General features: G+C 30.3%; 1 protein-coding gene across 4 annotated transcripts in view; it reads right to left on the reverse strand.

Annotated features, from left to right (window-relative positions):
- The window catches only part of LOC142331543 (nudC domain-containing protein 1), a 108,156-nt gene that overhangs the window by 51,034 nt on the left and 29,472 nt on the right, over positions 1-27,650 (reverse strand). For all 4 annotated transcript variants that reach the window (XM_075377546.1, XM_075377551.1, XM_075377533.1 and 1 more), the window contains 2 exons: positions 17,578-17,760; positions 6,459-6,666 (listed from right to left, as the gene is read on the reverse strand). In XM_075377546.1, the coding sequence (XP_075233661.1) occupies positions 6,459-6,666; positions 17,578-17,760 (391 nt within the window). The remainder of the gene's footprint in view (positions 1-6,458; positions 6,667-17,577; positions 17,761-27,650) is intronic.

A 27,650-nucleotide genomic window follows, 5' to 3' on the forward strand; every position in this document is an offset into this window, starting at 1 on the left:
TACAAATTTTTGAAGGGCAGCTATAAAACTTTCTGTAGATATATCAGTTACAAGTTCAAGGTGTACTGCCTTGGTGCTGAGACATACAAAAATTGCGAATTAAGCCTTAATAGTGAAAGGATTAGTAGATTGAGTACGCCACCCACCATGACGGATAAGTATTGGGCCAGCATAATCAACACCAGTTGATGGGAATGGTCTGGAAATTGTGACTCTTTCTTTTGGCAGTTGACCGAGTAACTGACTCTGCTCTAAAGCGAAAACAAGTTAAACATTTATGAAGGACAGAGCGAATTATGATTAGAGTTGATAATCCAATATTTCTGCCTAAGTGAAGAATGGATTAACTGTAATCCTCCATGGGATAATCTTAAATGTTCATGAGAAATAATCAATCAAGTGAGATGATTATGACGACTTAAAACTACACGATGTTTAGCATTTAAAGACAAGTTTGTAAAACTTAAACGACCTCCGACACGAATGATACCATTTTGATCCAAAAATGGGTTAACAGAAACTAATTTGCTTTTCCTTGACACAGCAGCATTTTTCCTTAACTCACTTAATTCTTTAGTAAAATACAATTCTTGTGTTTGATGAATAAGAATTTCCAGCATGAAATTGATTTCTTCCGGAGAAAGATCTGACAATATACAATTATAAATGAAACGATGACAATATGAAAATATGTTTAATGTTCGTACGAACAAAGAAAATCGTTTTGAAAGTTCTAAAGTTTCTGTTGTTTGAAGAGCAGCTGTAAACACATTAGTTTTGCTAGACTTCTTCTCTTCCTTGAGTGAATCTGGCGGAATCATATAAATAATAGGCAGATTGGATGGCCAGAGTCCTCATCTTGTTTCAGAAACGATGGACCATTCCACCAAAATTGTAACGAGGTTAATACATCCGGTATACAACCTCATGACAAGACGTCTGCAGGTTTATCCCTTGAAGGAATGTGCTTCCACAAGTATGCAAACTCTATTTGCAACAAATATCTTCCATCGATTAGAAAGCGATAACAAACAGTAAAGTACTACTTTAGAATCCGACCAAAAATGGATAGAAAAATCTTACACCTAAAATACACTTAACCTTATTGAATAAATGAGACAACAGAAGAGTGGCGTTCAACTCTTTGCTTTGGAATAGAGATTTGCTTGACAGAAGCAACTCTAGATTTTGAACAAAGCAAGTGGATTTCAACGTGTTCATTACTATCAACAGATCTGATGAAAAGACAAGCACCATATGTGCTGCTACTTTCATCACAAAATCCATGCAATTGATAACTCTTACTTAAATAATTTTGCTGAGAATACAGAGAATTCCATTTTTCAGCTAGTGGAACAGGAAGAACTTCAACCCATTTAAGGTTAGCGCACCATAACTTAAGTATGAACACTTTAAATGGAATGATTGCAGGAGCAAGTAGACCCAAAGGATCGAACAATGAAGAAATAATTGATAAAACAGAATGTTTGGTGAAGTATTATTATCTTATCTTTTGGTTTGCTTTGATAAATGAAATCATCACCTTGAGAATCCCAAGACAATCTAAGAGTTTTGATATTTTCATCTTTGTCTAATTTGATGAAGGAAAATTTGACATTTAAGCAGCAAAAGTCCGTATTTGTTAAGCAATAACGAAATATCATTATATAACTGTTTCAACTGATCGATGTTGTCACAACCAGTGAGCAGATCATCGACATAAAAGATCTTGCTTAATTACTTGACAAGCTTAAGGAAAAGAGGCTTCATTTTGATTGGAAATAACAATCAAACAACATCTTGTGATTAGAAAACTTGAAGGGGCTAAACTGTAAGTAACTGTTTGTAAGTTGTATGGAATGACTGATGACTTATTGTTATTGTACCAGAGGATTCTTTGTAATGGAAAAACTCGAGGATTGATGCAAATTTGTTGATACATCTTTGGAATATCTCCCGATAGCACGTAGCCATGAGTTCTAAACCAAATTATAATTGAAAATAAATATTACTGTACTACTGGACCTGTAGCAAGAATTGAATTGTTTGATCGGCTGTTTGATGTTTTTGCACTACCGTTAAATACTACACTGGTTTTGGTAGTGGTGGAAGATTCATGAAATACTGCTTGGTGGGGCAAATAAAAAGTTTCAGATGGAGTCTTACACTGAGATGAATCTACATGTTGCATGTGATCTAATTCTTGACATTCTTTCATGAAATGGTAGTAATTTTCCTTAAGTTTAGCGTTTTTCTGAAATCTACGATGTAACAAATTGAAACGATGCCTTGCATTTTCATAAGAATCTCCTAAAGCGCAGTTTTCCTTACGAGGAAGAGATACAACAAATCTGCCTTTGTCATCACGAAAGGTATTTTCAATGAAATGTTTTTCGTAGAAAGATTCCTCCTTAATAGGTAAACGATCTTCGATCTCTTCAGATCTCCAAAAGGACTCTAATTGAGAGGAAAGCTGTTCATTGCTAACAAAAAATGATATTGAATCTGAATTGTTTTTCCGTGTACTAGGATTAGTAGGGATTTGACCAGAGACTATGAAACCAAGATGAGTTTCTTGAAGTATGATATGATTAGAATTATGAATTAATTGAACAGGTTTAAGTAATGAAAACAATATTGAGCACCTAGAAGAATGTCGATTTGCCCAGGAATATTAAAATTAGGATCGACAAGAAAAAGTTGAGAAGGAATTTCCCAGCCAGTTACATTTACAAAATCATTAGGTAACAGACCTGTAATAGATGGCAGTACATGACATTTTAAATTAAAATATTTATATTATTTAAATCAATACTTAGCTTAGATTTAGTAATAACATTACTAATACCTGTGATCGGCATAAAAACAGGTTTGGTTTGAAGCCCAAATTTAGCAGAAAACCTTTCAGTACAAAATGAAATTATTGAAGCGGAATCAAGTAACACCCAGGCTTGGATGAAATTACCTTTTTTATCTTTTACATTAACTACAGCTGTTGCAAGTAAAACAGACTTGTTAGGTTCTGATTTTAAAGTACAGTATGAACTATTAGCTGAAGGAGCTTGATTTGGCTTAGAAGATTTAATTGCTGGCTCTTGCAGCTTTCTATCTAAATGAATTAGCGTATGACGCTTTCGTGAACATTTTTTACTTTTACGATTGCTTTGACAATTTTTCACAATATGCTGTTTACTTAAACAATTAAGACATAATTTTTTTTGAAATACAAAATTTTTCTTTTCATTAACATTATAACTTAAAAATTTATCACACTGACACAATTTATAGTTGCTAGTTTTACATAATGCGCACATAAAATGATTAGAATTATTTACGTAAAATGCATTTTTACTAGAACTAGGTTTTGAATAATCATATTTTTTGCTGCTAAAACCTACGTTACCAGGCTGTACCTTTTCATTACATTGAATCATGTCAGTGGATTCAAGTAGTTTACGCTTACATTCTAAGCAAAAGAGTTGCTTAGAAAGAAATGAGTTGTTCTGTTATGAGAAATATAAAATGAAACCTATGAGAAATGTATTAAGAAATGAGTTGTATTATATATAATAAATTCTAAATAATCAATATTTAGATTCTTCAATGCATTAATATTTGAATTAATTTGATCAATGAATTTAGATAAATTTTCAGATTTTCCTTTTTTAATGGTTTTAGATTAATAATTTCCATAGCATGTTTAGCTACAATTAGTTGTTTGTTGTCATGTCACGTCTTGTAGTCATTTGTTGTTTGAGCCTTAAGTAAGTTTATGGCAGTTTCATAATTTTCAGATGTTACTGATAAAGTTTTTATTACATCTAAATCATTATACCTTAAGAAATTTGTAAGGTAATAAAATCTTTCAACATCGGAAAATTCTTGGCGGTTATGAACTAAACTATTAAAAAGATCAAAATATTTATGCCATGCTCTCACATCACCATGAAAGGGCTCAATTAGAATAAATTTTAATGTAATTTGATTGGGTTTTTTTAATTATTTTATTTTACTCAACTATGTCTGAAATTTTTGAAAACATTTTCTAGTTTTTTTATGTTTTAATTTAAGTTTATAAAAATGCTATCATATATGTCCCTATCCTCTACATCTTTATCTGTTGCATCTTTATGCAATTCTATTTCAGACTGAACTTCAAAAAATGTTTTTTCGTATTCTAATAGTTTATTGAATTTTATAGTGAACAAATCATAATCATCTGATACGAAATTAAATTATTAATGAATATTTATAATTTTGCTATGCAGTTTTTCACAATGCCTCATTTCTTAATTAAATCTTTAAATTCCATTTTTACTGGAATTACAATATTAACAGAGATGATATTAAATTTATAAGAAATTAAATTATTAAAAATAATACTAGTAAAAGTAGATAAGGTTGAATACAAAGTAATATTGTTAGATTATTGTCTATGACTAATGTTGAATGAACAAGATAGCTTGAATATATATTCGATACGATTTTATCAGCTGGCATCGGCCTATCTTCAGGTCAATGAACAATACGAAACTTGAACTGCGAGCGTGAGGTGTGCGTACGCCATACAGTTCTAACAAAGAAGCTTAGCAAAACCGGTATTGAAGTCTGCTTCACATACCAGTTCTCGTTTTAGTCCTGTGAGTAACTGCCAGTTACAATCCATTTCAATACATTTAATTTTATACACTGTTATATATTTTAAATACACTGTTCTATGTAATTAGTCTTTACACGATTTTTATGAAACATCAATAATTTTATTTAACACTGCTTATAAAGAAATTATAAATACTGCTTGATCCGACCTTACGAATCCTGCCTTGTGAATCCTTCAACCAATCCGACAACTTGACGATCCTGTCCCTCGATCCGGCGACAAAGGACCATAAAGAGATATGGTAGAATTTAGAGCTAGTGTGGGCTGTATTTTTTATGAAATGGTAGATGATGATATGAAGCAATGCTATGTTCTTCTTGAATTGCTATATTTAATTTCTTGTCACCCTTGACATTTTGATTGAATACAATAGTTACATTAAACTTAAGAATCTATGGCACTTTAGTCACAATTGAACTTAAACATTATCAACAAACTATGACTCCCCTTGGACTGAAATAAAAACACGACTGCACTGTACGGGATTCTAACGCAGAATGATTGTATGAGCCTAATTCGCTGGTGAGCGCTAGCACCCACTAGATCGCAACACCGGACGGCTCAACATGGAACAAAACAAACATCTATCTTGAGTTTCTCCTATTCTGTGAATTTTGCACCAGTTGTTTTGAGTTCCGTTTATTGCTTTTTTTAAAATCATCAAAAGATGACAACACTTCTGAAAAATTTTTCAGTTTGATATTTTCAAGATCATTTCTACATAATATTTGTAATGTCATAGATACTTTCAAATATATTTCATCATACTTTCTCATACTTTTACATACTGAATCAAGTCCATTGATATATTCCAGTTGCTTATTTGAGATGGCATTATAGATGTAGTTAGTAGCTTTAATATCAGCTGCTTTCCAAACATTAATATTATCTACATCTCCGTTCTCTTGTAGCAACATATTTACAATCTTTAAACTCAAGAAATTTAAGAATTCTTTTTTCTAGTTTGAATTCTCAGTTCCATAAAAAAAACTGTATCACAAAATCATCTATTCTCATGTACACCATTTTGTTAAGCTTTTAATAATCAAAAAATAAAAATTTTCTTTTACTACAAGTTTTCTTCTTTTTAACTTTCAATACCACTTAATATTAATTTTTACATTTTTTATTAATACAATCCAGACTGCTACCATGTTAGAGAATAAATGTTTTAATAACCATTAGAATTAGATGTATTTAAAATTACAATTATATAACTGTTTAAAAATTGTTACAAAACTGGTTATATAATTTTCCTGTTTACACAAAAATGTTTCTCCACTTTATCAAAAATCCCTTGAATGTCTATCTGTATTCTATCACAATTGCGTTGTATAACTTAATTGTCTTTACTGTAAATTCTCACCACTTCACTTCATTAACTTTTCTCTAATAATCAGAGCAAAAGTCTCTACTAGCTGTAATTCAAAAGAAAGAATTTTTATTCAAATAATGTCCATGTTTATAAAAACTTTTATCTTTACTTTCACCAGTACACTAAAGTTATTTCACTTTATTCATAAGACAACTGTCCAGTGCCATATATTGTACAATTTTATTGATAATACTCTTTCTTAATTATTACTATTATCAAGTAAAAAATTGTTAAGAGAAAAAATATTTAAATCATATTGATGATGATATCTGATGAAACAAAAATTGTGTTCAATTTTATGGTGAAGAAAATTTTCTCTTCTATTCTACTTCCCCTGGTTTTACATTAACTTTCTACTATATGAACACTAAAAATTCATAAACAAATTCTAGATAATGACAAATTCATAAAAAACCACATTACCTGGTTTCTTCCAAAGTCCAAGTTGTAAGGTCATTATCTATGTGATGAAAAAGTATCCCTTTTAACAAAACAATTCCTTTTAATTCGACAGAAAATTTTAAACCATTAACAAGAACATTTACATTCTGTTTTATTGAACCTTTTTCTAAGGTAAACCACACTTTTATTTCTTCAGAATTTTGTTTCCAAATGTAAATTTTATTTTTTTCTGCAAAAATGAAATCAAAATAAACATTAGTGTTAAATATTTTCATATTTATGAATTTTTTAGAACTATCGTATCCCACAAATGTGTATAGCTTCTAAAAAAAAATGCATAACTATTTATAGTGAAGCAGGCTTGGGAAAGAAATAGATGGGAGACAGCACTGAAGTAAGGGACATGCTGCCAGGAAAAATATCAGATGATGATACACACTGAAGGCCTGTTTACATCAATCTTTGTATATTTCCTGTGCACCTGGTGATGTCAAGCTGCACATACAATGCAATATCAAGTTTTTTGTTTATATTTATCCTGAATATCACTACACACCAGTTACTGGGTTAAAACAACTGATTGGACAACCAGTCATGAAATATAATTAATAAAGTTTTTGAATGGAAGAAATGTTAAGTCATACAAAATTTACCATCAAATTTTCAAGTTTATGGAGTGAATATAAGTGAAGGTTCAATAACAATAATAAAAAAGCTACTTTTCCAATTGCTTTTTTCTAATGGTATTCCTCTTCTGGATGAAACTCATATATTTCAACCAGTTCATAATCTACCAGTGGTTCCCAAACTTTTCCGAGTTGCACCCTTTTTCAATTAAAATTTTTCCATGGTGCCCTACTGTAAGTAAAAGTATGACTACTCGTAGGTGGGATAAAAATAAATAAAACTTGTGTATCTTCATTATTTTTTTTAGTTTATTAACATTAAATTAATAATTATAAATGTCTTAGTTCAATTAATTATGAAGCTTTTACAATATTTCACAGTGCCCTTGTGAAAAGGCCGCGGTGCACAGTTTTGGAATTGCTGATAATTTACTGTTTTTCAATTGCAATCCTTTTACTAAATTATTTTTCTGTTTTAACCCACTGTTCTGTTTTAAAATTCTATTTTGATCTATACAATCTCTTCTTTAATTCCATTTCTTCAAGCTTTAATTGGGTTATCTTTCCTCAATTATAGTTGACCTCTTCTTAAGACTCTTTTGTTTAATATTTATTTTTCTGTTCTTCTAAATGCCTATTTAATAATTATTTACATTTAATAATTCTTCTAACTCATTTATCTGTCTACAGCCAAAGAAAAATAGTCAGTACAGATTTTGATCATTACAGTACCTAAAGTATTAAGTTTTGCAAATTCATGATGCTGAAAGTTTATCAATCATACTTCATGGTTGAGAACTAAGTAACATTTGTATTCACCAACTAAAAAAAAAAAACTATTTTCTTAATGTTCAACGTTAAAAAAATTAATGTTCGATAAAAAAAAATTGTTAAAAAATCATATGATATAAATAAAAACATTGCTAGAATTATTTTTGTGTTATCATATAACCACCATTATAATGTATGAAAAGATTTACCAATCATAAAACTACCTCCAGACAGAATTTTAAACCTTAAAATTGATCTATTTGCAATAATTTTCCTCCATGAAACTATCTCTAACACCAAACATAATTTTGTTCCAAGTAACTGTTTATTTAGCTTTTTTTGTCTACATTCTTAAAAAGAACAGGGCTGGTAAACATTATAATTATCCTAATATTCCTTTACATTACAGTAATATTACAATTAAAAATTTTAACCAAGATTGTAACATTTAACAGTAATTTAATAATAATGGCATAAAATCAGTTATTTAGTAATCAGTAATTTAAGTAAATTTACTTTTAAAAAATTCAGCTTTTTTTGTAAATTAAATTATGCAAAAAGGTGTTTTTCAACTTGCCTTTTCTATTGCATCACTTTTAACTGCTACCCTATTTTCTCTGACACATATTCAAGTAAGTAGCTGTATAGCTTCTTCCAATATACGAAGACTTTTTGCAAAGGAGACAGAATGATGAGCATAAAGACTGTGTGGTAAAGTACTTCTGTTGCAATAATGAAAATCCTGACCTCATCACATATAACATTACTTCACAAATGTAAAAAGCAACAACAGTCTTACTGTCAAACAATATGTCCTTGAATGCATAAAAGGTTCTAGAACTTTCCAAGGATTAAAGATGTTTTAATTCCTCAATGCCCTACTTTGAAGCTGGAGGATTTTGGCTGATGTGCCAACCCATACCAAACATTTATAACTTTCAAACAGCAGAAGATAAGTGATTCTTATTGCAGTAATCTTAATGATCTGGCTGGTGCATCTCATGACACAACGTTGGTATAACCTTTCTTGCCCAGATATTATCACCTGGTGTCCATTTAAGTTTTTTATCTATCAACTGTACAGTCTAGTTAAGAAAATGCTACTGAATTTGTTTTGAAAATAGTGACTGAACCTACAGTACAAATGAATATTTATTATTACATTTTTTTTTTAATGGTAAATATATTTAACTATAGAAGAAAGTAATCACTCAGTATTTAAATTAAAAAAAAAACAAGAAAACATCTGGAATTTGTTTTTTAACATGAGAAGGACATAGAGAATTAAGACAAGGATAACATTCACATTGATTTGTTAAGAGAGACAGGAAGGACAAACAGAAAGATGGTGGTAGGTGGTAGTAAGGGAAGTGAAAAAGACAAGGGAAAATTAGTGACTGAATAATGGATATGAAAATAGCAATGAAATGAAAATACAGTAAAACTTGGTTATAAAAAGATTCAAGGGCCGATCAAATATGTTTGTTATAGCCAAGTTGCCACCTTGTAACCATAAAAATTTACGCCGTCATTGTCTATTATAATACAAAAAATATACTCTATACCTAAAAAGAAGCTGTTTTAAAATAAAATATCGATGGGTTTTGTATTATAGACTAACAAATAAAATTTAGATGTAATACAATTTTTAGATGCTAATACGTTTTGCTTTTAACCAAAACTGTTAGCATTCAATTAGCAAAAGAAAAAAGTTAATAAATGTGCAAAAACTTATCAAAATCGTCGAGGAAGGTAAATTTTTATGTCACACGTTTTTTATGAACAAACTGTGTTTATTAAACCTAAAAAATCATTTTAATCTATTTTTTCTTCATTCTAACAGAATACATCAAAACCTAATTGTGCATACAAACTAATTAACCTTAAAATAATTGTTTATTTTTGTTTGTTTAATAATCTTATACCTGTAATCATCAAAACAGTTTTGTAGTTTATTCAAGTACTCCAAAAATTCATCACTTACATTATTACATTAATGGCATTATCACTAAATGCCACTGATTTTTAAAACATTCTTTGGCATCAATCATTGATAAAACTGGGATAGTAGTAGATTCATCTTCTTTTTCAGTTTCAGCTTCGCTATCACCTGCGCGGCTATGAGTTACTTCAGTAATAATGTCTTCATCAGTCAGAATTTCTATAGTATGTACATTGTCATCTATTGAGTATTCTTGAAAGGCTGATTTTTTTGTCAAGTTAAAAGTTTGAATCCATTCTGAGAGTAATATATCATCTTCATCATGGTACTCTTCTGTCAAAATATGACGTGGAATCAGACCAGATTTTTTAAAACTGTTTCGAATTGTAGCTTGTGATATGTTTCACCAAGCTCGCTTCATAAATCTGATAGCGTCTAAAACCGTCATTTGGAATTCTTTTTTTTCGTCCATGTTCTTAATAACTTTTAAAAGCCTTAACCGCCTGTAATGAACTTTAAAACTGTGAATAACACCCTGATCCATCGGCTGCAGTTTTGGTGTGGTATTAGTTTTTAAGTTATGCAGTGATGGATGAGCAGGGCAATTATCGATGATCAATAATAACATTTTTCTGTTATTTTTTTGCAATTCCAAACCCCATTTATGAATTTCTTCTTTGAAAATCATTGAAGTCTTCCATGCTTCAGAATTAGATATTTATGAATTATACATGGGGAGTTACATTCTTAAAACTTCTTGATTTCCCTATTACTAAATGTTTCCGTTTTTCTGTCCCAGTCGAATTTGAGCAAAACAAAATTGACCTTGACCTTTGAATGTTTCCCACCAATACAATTCTCATCTTTAAATTTACAAGTTTTGTAAATAAAACAAGCCAGTTTCCTCGGCATTAAAAATGTCCTCTTCATTATAATCTGATTAATAAGTACCCAATCATTATTCACCCAATTGCTCACAATTGAACTGTCTATGCTGTTAGCTTCCCCATTAATCTTTGAAAAAACAATCTGTCTGTTTTTAAAATTGTCTAACCATCCAATGCTACAAACAAAATCTGCATAGCCAAAATTTATAGAGAATTTTTCAGCCTGCATTTTAAAAAATAGACCACTGATAGGTACATTGTCACTTTCACTTTAAACCATGATAAGAGGGCACTATCTAAGTCATCTTTGTCACATAGCATGATTTTTTTTGCTTGCGTTTAATATTTTACAAAAGTACTTCAAAAGTTTCTTCTCACGACTCTTCCATACTGTTGAAACTGTGGATGAAGAAAGTCCATGTTTTTTGCAAATATCTTAATTTGATAGGCCTTGTTCCAGTTCTTGGATAATTTGGATTTTACCACTCATGGACAGTTGTTACTTTTTGACGCCCGTCATCATTCATTACAAATGAACTCGAGTTAAGAGAGTACACTGTTTTAAAAATACACTTTAGCAAGAAACACTAAAATGAAAACACTTTCACTAACGCGACAGTAATACAATATTACTGTACTGTATTTGGCTAATGGATATCTGATTGATCACTTTAACGCAATACTGTTTGTTTTACTGATTCTATGGTACAGTACTGTATTTTTAAATTGGAAATTATGAATGCTGAATTTACCAGTGGGGGTAGGACAGGTAAAATTTATCTTTAACCATGCCCCTCTTGAGACTTTCACTGAAATTGTTTAAAATGTGCTGTAGAGTTCGATGAACCTGTTTGGGCAGTTCTGACAAATCACTGTTTAGCCCCAGTTTTTCCTAGAATTTTGAAAACAGAAAAACCAGCCTTTTTTAAATAACTACCAGCCTCTGTAATACCGCAATGGAACTTTTACTATATGTACTTGAATTGTACGTACTGTACAACACCCTGTTACAAACCTTTTGTTCACCCTTCAGACCTTTTCTTTTCTTTTTCTTGTTTAGCCTCTGGTAACTACCGTTTAGATAATTCTTCAGAGGATGAATGAGGATGATATGTATGAGTGTAAATGAAGTGTAGTCTTGTACATTCTCAGTTCGACCATTGCTGAGATGTGTGGTTAATTGAAACCCAACCACCAAAGAACACCGGTATCCACCATCTAGTATTCAAATCCGTGTAAAAATAACTGGCTTTACTAGGACTTGAACGCTGTAACTCTCGACTTCCAAATCAGTTGATTTGGGAAGACGCGTTAATCACTAGACCAACCCGGTGGGTTCACCCTTCAGACCTGACCTGAACAAACCTAAGATGAAATGTCACAATCTTTATGTAAAATCATAAATGTATATTTCATAAAGGAAGAAATGGAATTTCCCTTGTGTAGAGATTATTTGGTTAACTTTTTTTTGAATTACAGTATTTTAAAAAATGAAAATGCTCATAACAACCCAAGTTTGTGTCAATACCTTGCTAAAAGCAAGTTAATTTATCATTAATGAGATAGAAAACCAAACAAATCCTGGAATTTTGCTCATTACAAGTGAGCTCGTTATTCATGGGTTCCACTATACTTTGATTATTTTTAGAACTCTGTGCACCACAGGTAGGTTGCTGTGCAGAATAGAAGAAATTTAAAGAACTACAAAGGCAACTTGGCTGAAAACATAATAGTGATGGGAAACATGAATGTTTTGGTAGGTTGAGATGTGAAAGTGTGCTAGGTCCAGATGGGCGGGGCAGCAAGAGTAAGAGTGAGGAATTGTTGGGTTTTTATTAAAGGAGTGGTTTCTTACTGGAGATTCAGATTTAGAAAATAGCCACAAAATAGCATCATGGTATAGTAGTAATTGTTCCAGAAGGTTGGTAACTAAGTGTTCTTTGACCGAGAAATGAGTGTTGTGGTCACAGGTGTAGACAGAAGAAGGCAGAAAAGCAGGAGAGACAGCTGAAGCAATGGAAAATGAAGAAGAAAGGAATTCAAGAATTCTTAAAGGTGAACAAACAAATTGAATATAATCACTTGAGAAATAGTAGCAGTAAAATTTTGATAAAAAGTCATAAAGGACATAAAAAACAAAATAACTTTTTTAAATGCGGTATATAAAATAACAGTATTAAAATAAACCAAAATTGAAGCAGATATCTTTTGAAATTTTTTGTGAAGTGTAATGTTTAGACTAGATCATAAAAAAAATTATATATATGAATCATTATTAATATGTATCTAAACATCTTTATTTGCATTTTATTTAAATATAAAATATAATTTATATTTTTAGTGGTTTTTTAAGTTTTTTTTTCATAAACAGAGCACTTTTTTCCTTTGCATTAGTGAAGCAATGAGGGCACTAATATAATTGCAATAAATACACGCTGTAAAACATTACCAATCATACATACCTAGTGCCTAGGGGGCAGGTAAGCTCTGCTGGAGACATTCCTGATCCCCAAAGTCATAATGAAATCCATAAATGTTAGTACAGATCTGTTGGAAAATTGATCAAACTCTTTTATATTTTTAACACTACATCAGTGCTAGGTGACGTATGCTCAAGAAGGGATTTTACAAAAGATAAAGCAATACATTACATTGGTAGTTGTATCGTATAACAAACTGATGCAATAATATATGAATGTTCTCCCACCAAAAAAAAAAAAATACACACACATAATTTTTTTAAAGGCAATTCTTTTAATAACCATATTTCTCTGTACCAATACAAATTAATTTATATTTCAACCCTAAGTACAGAATAATTGAAAAGGATGACTAACTTTATTTCATTACACAAACAGAAGCGCTTTCACAAACTTGATTCGCATCATCAGCTGCATACATTCATATATGTACATCACATACATACATTCATATAAAATATTTTCATTTTTACTTTTAAACCAAATAAAAATAAAAATATTTTCAACATAAAATTATAAGTGAATAAGTGGTATGTTATCATGGACTGCAAGTTTGTGATATATATATGCAGCTGATGATGTGAATCAAGTTCACGAAAACGCTTCTGTTTGTGTAATGAAATAAGGTAAGCCATCCTATTTCAATTATTCTGTACTTAGGGTTGATCTATTAAATATAAATTAACACATACACATTTTACTGAAATTAATCTTTTTATGATTCCTATTATTTATTATTATTATTCCTCTGTGCTGCACTAGATTTATATCTAAATTTTATTAATAACTGCCGAGTACAGAATATTGAGATAAGCTATATCTTACCTTAATTTTTGGTGAAAGTACATTTGCAGGATCCCACATCCTGTCATGATTGAAATAATTCCATTATTTCATAATAAAACTTTAAAAATAAAAATACTTAAATAATGAAAATTACATATTATTTTATAATATGAATGCTGCTATGTGTTGCATTTTTTATAAAAATGTTTCTCTCAAACACTGTTTGATGGTTTATTAAATTTAAATTTCGTTTGTATGTATAGTATATGTAATATTTTTCTAATATATTTAATTTTATGTCATCTTTATTAATTTCTAATATCCACCGTTGCAGCTCAATGGCTGAACCGATTTAGATGTAGACCTCCACATTGGAATCGTTAAGTTACTGGGAGTGTCATAGGCACTATATATATTTAAATAAATTTAAAAAATCTGAAAAAAAAGATTATACTATATACAAAATAGTCACCTGCACGCTCTTCATCCTATATTAGTAATTATCCTGTATTAAAGAGCAGTGTTTGTCACCTAAATAGTCGTCATCAGAACTTGACAGAGTTTTATAACATGGTGACAGTTACTTCTTGCAATGCTTGGTGCACCTGGTAGATAAACCACACTACCTAAATACAGAAGAATTGTTACTCTGTGTGACTGTCAGTGAACATGCAAGTTCAACTGTATATAGTTGATAGACTTATCAAGCTCACTGCACCTGAAGAGATAACAGAGGGGTACTTTAGCAATATAGAATCAGGCATTGAGCATTTCTTCCGAAGCCAGGAGTGTGGGATCATGACCTATCAAAACCAGTACTCAGTCGCTATATTTATGGCTAATGCTTATTTCTATATATTTACTCCCATTCAAGGGGGCCATAAGGATTTGCAGCAAGTGTAACACCAGTAATGCTGATATGTTTTGCAACAGACTTGTTTGTCACAATGCAGACAACTGTTGATCCCAGTCTTACAAGTGCAGAACGCAAAGAGATCTCCAATTTTCCATCAATGCAGGGTCTGCTTCGTTGGTGACTGCAAAATGTCATGTTTCTGTTGCTCATGAAACACAAGTGCAAGTTGTTGCAAATGATGAGGATTATGAAAATGAATATGGCAATTTAATTGATAGTATTATGATGGAGAAATCATTACTACTAGTATAATGCAAATTGACACTGACATATTAAATATGAAGGCTATTTTACCAAATGTTACCACAGACTGTTGAAGAGTAAAACAGCTTCTCCCATCAACATTATGAGAGATCAAAGGGCTAAGGAATTGGCATGGGTCAAACAAACTGTTTCCAGATGGTAAGAATGGGTTCAGAGAATACTGGTCAGTGCCCCTAACTCAAGTCGACTATTTCCAATGAAGGGTAACGAGTAACGAAAGGAGATTAGAAACCAATGAGTATCTGTTTTATGCCCTCTCAACAGTAGAGTTACATAAGGCTCAGCAAAATATTTCTGTTTGTGGTCGCTTATGTCAAAATGTAGTTGAACCTAATAATGTTGTTCAAAACATTCACCTTGAGATTTGTAATATTCAAGGAACTCAATCATATTGGCATAAAGCCGTCACGGCTCTAATGGCAATGGTGTGAAATTTAGGGGCTCCACAGTTTTACATTACATTGTTGTTTAATGATATGCACTGGCTGGAAATCCTACTTTTTTTGGCAGTTGTGTTTTTTAATTGTAACAGATTTAAAACCTGTTTTATTATTATTATTTTTGTTTTTTAAATATTTTATCTAACTAATATGGTAGACCATCTAATAAATAATAAACATTCTACCCAAATTTACAGAAATTAAAAATTAATAAAGATGACATAAAGTTAAATATATTAGAAAAATATTTCAAATACTATAAATACAAACAAAATTTTAAATTGATAAACCTCGATGTTTGAAGAAGACACTCTTATAAATACTGCAACGGATAGCAATACGCATGTATTGTAAATTAATACGGAATTTTCATTATTTCAGTATTTTTATTATATAAAAACAAAATTATTTCAATCATGACTGAGGATGTGAGATCCTGTGAAAGAAAGTACTTTCATGAAAAATTAAGGTAAAATATGTCCGTTCTTAATATTCTGTACTAGGTGGTTTATTTAAATACATATATAAAGTAGTATTATGAGGTCTGTAAATAATGTAATGAGACTGGTTCAGAAAAACATTTTATCTACAATCCAATTATACATGGACTTTACACCTTCAAAATAGCTCCCTTGGAAAGCAACCCAACACTTCAAACAGTTTTTCCACTCTTCATAGCAGTGTTGGAACTCAGAAACCAGAATATTCTTCAGATGGTTGGTTACATTTTTTTTAAATGTTTTCTATTGTTCCAAAGTGGTGTCCTTTTAGGTGTTTTTTAAAGTCGTGAACAGGAAAAAGTTGCAGGGACTAAAGTCAGATGAATAAGGTGGTTGAGGAACTATAGAAATGTTTTTCTTTGCCAAAAAATCATTAATTGAGAGTGCTGAGTGATAAGATGCATTGTCATGATGCATCTTGCAGTTCAGCATCCAGTTGTTGTCTTTGATGGCTGGTCGTCTCATGCGGATAACTCTTTTCCACAGTCTTTCAGGAATTTCTCAGTAAACTTATTGATTTACAATCTGTCCTGTAGGCTAAAACTTCTTATGGGCAATGCCATTACTATCGAAGAAACAAATTAGCACAGTTTTGATTTTTTATTTGCTCAGTTTTGCTTTTCTGGGAGATGGTGAGTTTGTAGTGTGCCACACCTTGTCCTGGTGTTTTGTTTCTGGGTAGAACTTCAAACTCCAAGATTCATCACCAGTAATAACATTTTTTAGAAAATCTGAAACAATTTCAATTCATCCTAGATCGTAGCATACTTCTACCCTGTTGTTTTTCTGATCAACAGTAAGGTTTTTTGGGGTCAATTTTGCACAAACTTTTTTCATGTCCAATTCGTTTGTCAAAATTTGATGGCCTCTGGTATAGTTCAAATTCAATTGTTGTGCAATCATTCTGACAGTTAATCGCCGGTTGTACTACATCATGTCTCTGATTCACTCAACATTGTCGTCACTTTTTGACATTTACTGTCTTCCAGAATGTGGATTGTTCGCAACTGATTCCTAGCCATCTGAAAATGCTTTAAACCACCTAAAAACTTGGGCTCATGACGAGCGTCATCTCCACACGCCCTTTTCAATTCTGAAAAAGTTTCAGTAGCATTCTCCCAGAGTTTAACACAAAACTTGATTACACAATATTGCTCATAATTAATACCACTAATTTTTGTAAGACAACAAAAACTCGTTTCACGAAAAGTCTGTTTACATCACATGGCAACAATAGACTAAAAATATTAATACCTAATATTAATCACCTGTTCATATAATCATATGTTTACTAATAACTTTACAGTGTTGCCAGTTTGGCTGCCAAAAAAATCTCATTACTTTATTTACAAATCTCGTATAAACTATATATAAGTAGTTAAAGAATATTAATAAATTAATTACTGTATTATAAATAGTATATAATCAGGATTGTATCAACTTTGAAAATGGTGTGGATTGATTAATAAAATATAATTCTATGTAATTGATAGAGGATTAGTCAGAGAATCAAATAATAGCTACTTGCTTTTAACTTCTTTTCCTTTTTCTTCGATGATTTCGATAGGATTTTCTGTATCGGTAACAAATTTAAAAGGAAATTCGTTAACAATATAAATGCTCTTGCATCCAGGCTCTAAAGCAAGATAATCTGGCAAACCTTTTCCCTTTAATTGTCGAACACACTGCAAAGACCATCTTCCAGAAGATTCTGATGAAAAAATAAAGTATAAATGAGTATCATTTAATTTAAAAATATTTCACTGTAATTATTACTTTAAAATGAATGATAGAAGTAAAAATAACTTAGAATAAATCATTTGGTAAAGAATAAACTCTTCCAACAATATATTAATACTTATTTTGTTGGTGATATGAATTTCTTAGATCATTAAACACTGAGATTATATCGAGTGATCATTTGAAAAGTTACCACATTTATTATTAAGCAGCTATCAGTCCCATCATATTTTTGTTTGCAGGCATGTATACCATTCTCGGAGGGAACTTTTTTAAAATTATTTTCAAAGGGGTGAAATCCACCCTTTCGCTACACCTACCCCAACTCAAAAATCTTAAATGGCAATGATAACATTTAATTACATTAACTGACAACCTAAAAAAAATAATGAATCTTGGTAAAAAGAAAATTAAATTGCCCACCCCTTCACTCAATAGGTGTGAAAACCATTTGGAGTACTACTATTTTTTTAAATTTCAGTCCAACAAAAATAACTATAAAATTATGTGTTATTACTTCTTAAACCATTTGAAATAATAGCAATTTGTGGATTAAAACTGTGAAAATTATTTTTTAAATTACCAACACAAAATTTCACCCTTAAATGTTTTCTAAATTTTCAAGGGTCGAAAAATTTTTTTTAAAATGAGACGATGTAGCTTGTGACACCTAATTGGAAGGCCCTTTGAATGACAAGTAATTTGGTACAAATAAAAATTGGTTCACTGATATTGAAGTTATGTTTAATGTTTTTTTTTTTTACGCTATGTTGGGATACAGTGTTACTGACCCAAAATATTAGGTTTGCAATCGTCTGTTCTTAAAAATATGGGTTTTGAGTTTCTCCAGCATTGAAAAAATGTACCAGTAAACACAGCATTATAACATCAGTTAAACATGCAAAAAACAATAATAATGTACCTACTTCTTTGCTGGAAACATGTTGAAAAACTGATTATCTTGTTATAACAGGTTATAATTTTCTGCCAAATATTGAGATCTTAATTTCTTTGCTGAATTTTTGCAAATTGTTTTCTTCTTATTTTATGTAATTAATGGCAAAAAATATTTATTATATTTACTTCATCATGTTTTATTTAGATTTTTGTGTTCTTTAGTTAAAATTGGCATTTGGGTTGTGTTATTGTTCTATCATTTGGCCTTTCATTTTTTGTCTTTCGTAAATTTGTTTCACTAAAATGTTTTACAATCTGGAAGAAAGAACTGAAGTAATTTTTTACATATGGAGAACAAAATAAATGTGCTAGAATTGCCCACAATTTAATGAACAGCATCCAAATAAAAGTTTCATACGCTTACATTGTAAAACTTGTAAAAAATTCCAAGAAAAGGGATCTGTCATGAATAAGAAATGTGCAGATCAAAAGGTTTGAGATGAATTAACTTTGGTCGAAATCTTGAGAAATGTAGTAGCAAATCCTCAGAGCTCATTTGTGAAACTGGGGTTTCTTATGGTTCTGCTTTCACTATATTAAAATTGAATAAATTTTTTCAGTATAAAATTCAATTGCATCAAGAACTGAATGAGGATGATGCTGACAGAAAGACTGAATTCTGTGAAGAAATGATTCAATTAATAGATGCTAATGCAATGTTTATGAAAAATATTTGTTTTTCTGATGAATTCATCTTCTTTCTAAATGGCTTTGTTAATAAACATAACTGCCGATACTGGAGCGATATAAATACTTATGGTTTTAGTGTTGGAAACATGCAGCATCCTGAAAAAAATGTTTGGGCTGCGATTTTGGAGAGGGTGGGTTCCACCCACCCTCTCTTTAAAATAATTTTAAAAAAGTTCCCCCAACAATGGTATACATGCCTGCAAACAAAAATATGATGGAACATATCTGTTGAATAATAAATGTGGCAACTTTTCAAATGATCACCTGATATACATTTTAGGCATTAGGTTTCTCTTCCTTAATTAATTGATTTAAGCATTGCTAATTGATTTAAGCATTTAAGCATTGCTAATAATAATAAAACATGCCCAAAAATGTCAGACTGCATTATTTTTTCAATCCACTTAACAATCTCCGTTGTTTTCCAATCAATTTAAACAAACGAAGTGCCATTTTGTTCAAAATAAAAGGCTTTTTTATAGAAAAAACACAAAATGATAGACAAAGAGAAAATAAAAATGAGATAGGGAATTTTTCTGAGTGAATCTTTTTGTTTATCTTGATGTCCTGAATACAAATGTCTTAAGTTTGTTCCACATTTACATCCATCTGTCAACCATTTGTCTTATATATCACATTCATGTCTTACATGAATAAGAACATATTACCTAAATACACAGGACTCATTACATCAATATATCCCTGTTTATAATGTTTTCCAACAAGCAGTGAATGTATTAAAAGATGTATTTAAATTAAATATTAAATTCTGATGTTATAATAAATCTGCATTTGAAATAATTTTGGTGTTCATTGTTTTGGTTTTTATCAAATCATTTTGAAATATAGACAAATTAAAATTTCATGGGGATTTAACATAATTCAGGATTTTGTAACTCCTTTAATAATCAAATATCTTTCTTTTAATGCTCAAAAGAAAGACCTGAAAATAATTATGAAAATGTTACATTTCTTAAGGCTAGAATAATTGGTATTATTTCTCTTATTTGTTTCTGAGAATAATATTCTCAACTTTTGGGCTGAAGGTTTGGCAAGAATCTTTTAAATTAGTAAAATGTAAATCAACACCTGCATATGGATGTCTAATCATTAATGCAAGTGGATAATAATAATAATGCAAGAGATCTGCAATATTGTAATGGTGTAATATAATGGAAAAAAGAAGCACAATAGTTAATGATAGAAAAACAAAGTTATGAAATCAGAGGGAAAGGCAATAAATAAGACAGAAATGTACAGCAATAGAATGAAGCTTATGAGTTATGAATATTTAGAAATTGCAGTTTTAACAACGGTTCAATATTTGAAGGGCAAGAAATACATATCAGATCTTTTATAACCCAAATAAAATGTTTCATAGGAAAATAAAAAGTAGGAACATTGGACTTAAAAATGTATCAAAGAGTACCTCTAATATTACTGTATGAAGCAGAAACAATTATTTCAGAAGATAAGCACAAAACAGCAGGCTAATAGCCAGAGAAATGGAGTATTTGATTAAAATTCAGGGAAAGATAAGAAGGGGTAGAATAAGTGATGTGAACATTAAGAAGATTTCTTCAGAGATTAATTAGACAAATTTATTAAATTAGTAATCCTACTACAATGATGAGTCAATGAAATGGATACATATGCAAAAGTGCATTATGTGATATTTGAGATAGATCCAATTTTCATTACAAGTGAATGAATCAACTCTTACATAAATGAAGCCCTACTGATGAGTTATTTTTGGTTAATATCAGAAAAGAAAATAAGTTTTTTTTTTAGCAGACATTATGCAAGAGTAAAACCATTACTTCTTATTTTAAAGAGCAATTTTTTTAAATAAAAATAACTGATTCCTCTTACAAATATAATGTCAGTTCCTGGAGTCTTGTGAATGATGATCTAACATCATCAATTAACTACAACAAAAAATCTAATGTGGACACCATATATATAACTTCCTTGTACGTCTATTAAATTACATATACAGACTTTCTTACAATCAGAGGTTAATAAATCAATTCACTTAAATTTTAAAAAAAAGTTAAAAAAAAGAGGTGAAGTCGGATTTGAACTGATGTGTCCACCCCTTGTACGATCCAAATATTTCATTAATTAAAATTTTGTTTGGCTATAACTGTGGAACCAATAAAAATAAGTATCACTTATGATATATCTCTGAAAAGCTCTCAATGAGGGCTTACTACTGCAGTTAAGAAAATTCCAAATTTGTTTGGACTTTGGGCTTTTTTGGACACTTCTGGTCCATTTGATTGCAATTGAAAGGAAGGGTGCACAACTAGATGTTATTGTAACATCTATTCATTATACATCTATCATTATAGGACTATTGTAGTCCTAAATCCAAAATTTCAACATCTTACAGCTAATCATGTTACGCAAGGTACAACATACATTCATACATATGTACAGACATCATGCCAAAACTAGTCAAAATGGATTCAGGGATAGTCAAAATGGGTATTTCTGTTGAAATCTAAAAAACGAAATTTTTTACAATCATAATACTTCCTTTACTTGTACAAGGAAGTAAAAAACAGTATGTATTGACAGTATAGTATATGATCCATTAACATTGGAATAAAAAAATTTAACTGACTGCTTACATTGTTAAATATAATACATCATTACATCAACAAAATCATTAACAATTTTTCAATGCAAAATTATTCCAACTTTAATACATAGAAAAGAAAACAATGAAGAAATTAATAATTTATTATTTCATACTAAAATCTACACATTTTTTTAATCAGTTTTGGACTTCATACAGTAACAATTTTTTGAAATTCTTTGCTAACCTTAAATTTAACTTGAATATACTTAAAAACAACATAGCGTCTATGTTAAGTTTGTACACGGAGTTTAACGAAATGAATTTACAACTGAATTTAATTTAATTTAATCAGAGATGTACTAAATTTAATCAAAATGAAGACTTATACTGAAGCTTGTTGTATTTAAGTGGACTTTACGAAATGGAGTACAAAGTTTATGCATTTCTGAGTTGGTCAAACTTAAGGAAGAATAAAAGTACATGATAATATTCAAGTTTATGACATTTGGAAGAACTACAAATTAATTTAACTGAATGATTTGAAGATATTCTTGGTATAAAGATTCTGCATTGAAGTTTAGATCCATTTTTAAAAGTAAATGAAACAGAAGTAAAGTTGCAAGAACTGACAAAATTAACAACTAATGAAGAATTAAGGTTTCATTTATGAACAGGTACTATCACTTCCAGGTCCAGCAATAAATTCCAAATATTTATACCGGATTAAAAGAACTGTTGTGAAAACCACATTGTGGAATTTCCATTACCACATGGTGGAATATAGATTTAGTGTTGTCATGGGCTGCTAACAAAAAAAGAAATTGACTGCAGGTAGCTGAATGTAGAGATATAAGTTGCTAACTGATAATTAGCAGAATGTAGAAAAATAAGTCGCATTATATGGTGTCATGTGCCTTACTGTAACAATAGTTAATATGAAGTAATGTCACTTCGCCGTGATAAAAATACTATGTGAATAATAAAACATATCTAATTAAAAAATAAATTTAAGTTAAATGCAACTGAACCAATTTTGAGCAAGTGCTATGCTTGAATACATTTTTTTTAAATATACAACTTATAAATAAGACATGTCAGTAAAAGCAAATAGTACTAAACACTCAAAAAAATAACAGTAAAAACAAAAGTAATTATCTCGCTTTGTCCCATAAATTTTGCTTCTTTTATTCATTTATAAAAATTAGTATGAGGGAGGTTACTATGTAATATACAGAATGTTTATAAAAAATGTTCTAAGAATTTAGAACATCACTGGTCACCCACATTGAAATAAAGAAAAACCTTTATATCAACATATGTCTGGAATTGCTTAATTTACTGGCTATCTGCCATTTTGTATTTTTAACATAAAAATTTATTTCTCAGGAATAGTTAATTGTATAGAGCTGAAATTTTGTATGCTGCTAGGGTACCTAGAGGTTTACTAATATAAAAATAATGAACCTGATCTCTTAATCCATTTCAAAATGGCAGCAATTGTTAATATCTCTATAACTGCTGCAAAGATATTTATGTTAAGTTATTACAAAAAATGTTAAGCATTTTATGACAAAGAAAGCAACACCTTATTTATTCAAATCCAATCAAATAACAAAGTTATAGTAAAAATTCTTAAAGTGAGTCACTCTAGATTAAAAAACCAGTTTTCATTTCCTCCCCAATAAAATTAAATAACTAGATATGATCTCAACTGGAATAATTTTATTAATGTGATCAAGTAATAAATTATAATAATTTAATAATATTGAAAATGTTACAATAACATAAATATAAAATATAATGTATTTTAAGATGTAGCAGAAGTAATGCCCACATTTAGAAGGTTAATTTAAAAAAACTACAAGAGTTAAAAAAATATTTTCATTTTCAAAAAACACATACAATGCAGTTTTTTAAACTACGTTTTGAAAGTTGACCATCAGTGGTGATACTTTTCCAAGCCTTTCTTGAAAGTTGTTCAATACTTTCTGGCACATATCAAGAGGAATGGCAGCGATTTCTTGCCGAATCACATCCTTTAAATGATCTAGACTTTGAGGACGTTATCTAAAAAACTTTTTCTTTTAAGTATCCACACACAAAGAAATCACAAGGGTCAAATCTGGTGACTGTGCAGGCCACCCAATGTCACCTCATGAAGAGATAAGATGACCAGGAAACATGTCTCTCAAAACTGCAAGTAAATGTCAAGAAGTGTGAGCTGTAGCTCCATCCTGCTGGAACCAAGCATTTGCTGAATTTTCAAGTTTGTTTAATTTAAGCTGTAGAAAACCCTGTAGCTTCTCTATGAACAGATCTGACTCTTAAAACATCTAAAATCAGATATGTCTTAAAAAAAATAGGGGCCCCATATGCCAATTTGCCCTATTGCAAACCAAAGGAATATGCGAGGAATGTGCAGGGTTTTTTTGGTGAAGTTTGTAGGGATTTGTCTGAGCCCAGTAATAAAAATCTTATTTGTTTATGCTGCCAGGGAGATAAAAAGTGCTTCATCATTAAACAGGACAACAGCTGCAGGGGGATCTGCTGCTGAAATTTGTTACACAAAATTTTATGAGAGTGCCTCTCACTTAATTCTTCCGCAATTACCATTTTAAAGGGATACATTTTATGTTCACTATGAAGACTTCTTCATACACTCTTATCAGAAATCCCCAATGCAATTGCATGATTATGAGAACATGTTTGAAATTGCTCGATGAATTCTTTTACTGCCTGCACATTTTCTGGTGTTGTAACAGTCCAAGGTCGGCCAGATGGTTTTCTTTTTAATGATGATCCAGTTGGAGTGAGATTAAAAACCCATTACAAAATTGTTTTCCTATTCAGAACAGCAGCACATTGACCAAGACCAAAGTGTATAAGAAAGGTTTGCTGAGTTGTGATCACAGATTCATAGTTTCTGATAAAATGCTTCATCAACAAATCCATGATGTTCTTCCATCCAAGCCATGATAGCGACTAAAAATGGCTTGGCCCCCATTAACTTGTGAGAATCTGCCCATCTCAGTATCCCCCTACATATGGTACAAACTGACGTTTTCAAATACAGGAGGTACTTCTCCCACAAGTTGAGTTATAATAATAAATAATATTAATGCTGAAGAATAATTTGCATTACATGTTTCTGTTTTAATGGACAGACACTAGTTATTAAATTTTTTTTAATTAAAATTTATTTAATAACAATAAATTATCAATAGATAAGAAAACATTAATAAAAGTCAACTACAGCAGCTGTTCAAAATGGCAACCCTCATCCAAAATACATGCACCCAGATGTTTTTTTCATTCACCGAACTTTTTTTAAGATAATTATTACAATATCTATCTAGTTCATTTTGTACATTTATGACTATATGAAATCTATCTTATATAACAACTTCAAATTAAGACTAAATCAAATTACCTCTGTAAATATCAGGTATTGTTATTTTTCCTATTTTGGTCATTACTAGACTGAAAACAGTGTTTCAGAACAGCTAGAAAAATGTTCCTTTTAATCAGTTGTAAAGTATGCACTTTTAAAACTTTTACTGTATAAAATTATTTGTAAATTAAATGTAGCTGAAGATTTGAAATTTAAAAATTGATAAATTTAGCCTAGTTGTTATAATTACAACATATTCTTGTGTTATTGAAAAATAATTTCACTGAACATAAAGTCTGCAAAAATAATAATGAAAACAACTGAGACTACATTTTTTTTTGTCTTCAGTCATTTGACTAGTCTGATGCAGCTCTCCAAGACTATCTAGTGCTAGTCGTTTCATTTCGGTATACCCCCTACATCCTACATCCCTAGCAATTTGTTTTACTTATTCCAAACATTGTCTGCCTGCACAATTTTTCCCTTCTACCGTTCCTCCAATATCATAGCAACTACTCCAGAATACCTTAATATGTGACCTACAAGTCTGTTTCTTCTTTTAATTATACTTTTCCAAATGCTTCTTTCTTCATAAATTTGCCGCAATACCTCTTCATTCGTCACTTATCCACTCATCTGATTTTTAACGTTCTCCTATAGCACCACATTTCAAAAGCTTCTTCTTTCTTCTCAGATACTCCGATCAACCAAGTTTCACTTCCATACAAAGCTATGCTCCAAACATAAACTTTCAAAAATTTTTTCCTGACATTTAAATTAATTTTTGATGTAAACAAATTATATTTACGAATGAAGGCTCATTTCGCCTGTGCTGTTCAGCATTTTATATCGCTCCTGCTTCGTCCATCTTCAGTAATTTTACTTCCCAAATAACAAAATTCTTCTAACTCCATAATTTTTTCTCTTCCTATTTTTATATTCAGTGGTTTATCGACATTTCATTACCTTCATTTTGTTCTTGTTATTTCAATGCGGTAGTTCTTGTGTAGGACTTCATCCATGCCATTCACTGTTTCATCTATATCTTTTTTACACTCAGCTAGAAATACTATACCATCAGCAAAATGTAGCATCTTTATCTTTTTACTTTGCATTGCTACTCCAAATCTAAATTGTTCTTTAATATCATTAAGTGCTAGTTCTATGTAAAGATTAAAATAATAATGGAGATAGGGAACATCCTTGTCAGAGTGCTTTTTTTATTACGGTTTCTTTCTTATATTCTTCAATTATTACTGTTGCAGTAAATGTTAGCAATTGTTCTTCTACCTCTATATTAAATTCTAAATTTGTTCAAATGTGCTGAACATTTTATCCAGTATGCATTATCACATGCCTTTTCTAAGTCTATAAATGCCAATTATGTTGGTTTGTTCTTCTTGAATCTTTTAACTGTGCAGTACTCAGAAGATTTAGTGATGTTGTATGGCTGTTTAAGTCCTCCTGACCTATGCCCTTAACAACTACTGAAAGAGATGATGCTGCCCTCTTTCAGGAATCATTTCTTAGTCTGGCTCTCAACAGATACCTCTTTGATATGGTTGCACCTTCAGTCCAGCTACTCTGTATCACTGAGCACTCAAGCCCCCTCCTCACCATTGGCAAGTCTCATGATTCATAGAGGGAGCTATATTCTAAAAAATTAAACTAATTACAAAAAAAATTGTAAAATTGTAATTGGTAAAATTGGAAAGTATTATAATTGTCATTTGATCAAAAGTATCAGAGAAGGCTTACATTTTTATTATTTTTGGATAATTTCTGTGAAAGTTTTTTGAATGAAGTTTATATGAATGTTACAAAAATTTGAAATTAAAATTTTTATAATTTTTGAATGTATTTTTTTTAATAACAGATGAAAATCTGCAGAGATAAGAATTAAGAATTTTATGCTGTTAAATCACTTGCAGTAAATAAAACTGTTAGTAAGTTACTCAGTTTACAACTGATGAAATTGATCTTAAAAAAAACCTTCTAAATTAAAAGATTTCTGAATCACAATGCCAAACATTTATTTAATGTACTTATTTTATTTGAGTATTTGCAATGGTAAAAAAATTCATTCTACAGCCTTGACACATGTATTGTTATTGGATACATATATTGTAATATTGCTGTTAGTTATATCAATCTTAATGTTGAAAATTATCAACAGGTAAATATAATTTTTTAATCATGGGATATATTTTTAAGATTTATGTATAAACCTCAGTTC

The sequence above is a fragment of the Lycorma delicatula genome, chromosome 1, assembly GCF_047948215.1.
Source record: "Lycorma delicatula isolate Av1 chromosome 1, ASM4794821v1, whole genome shotgun sequence".
In the NCBI taxonomy this organism is placed as follows: Eukaryota; Metazoa; Arthropoda; class Insecta; order Hemiptera; family Fulgoridae; genus Lycorma; species Lycorma delicatula.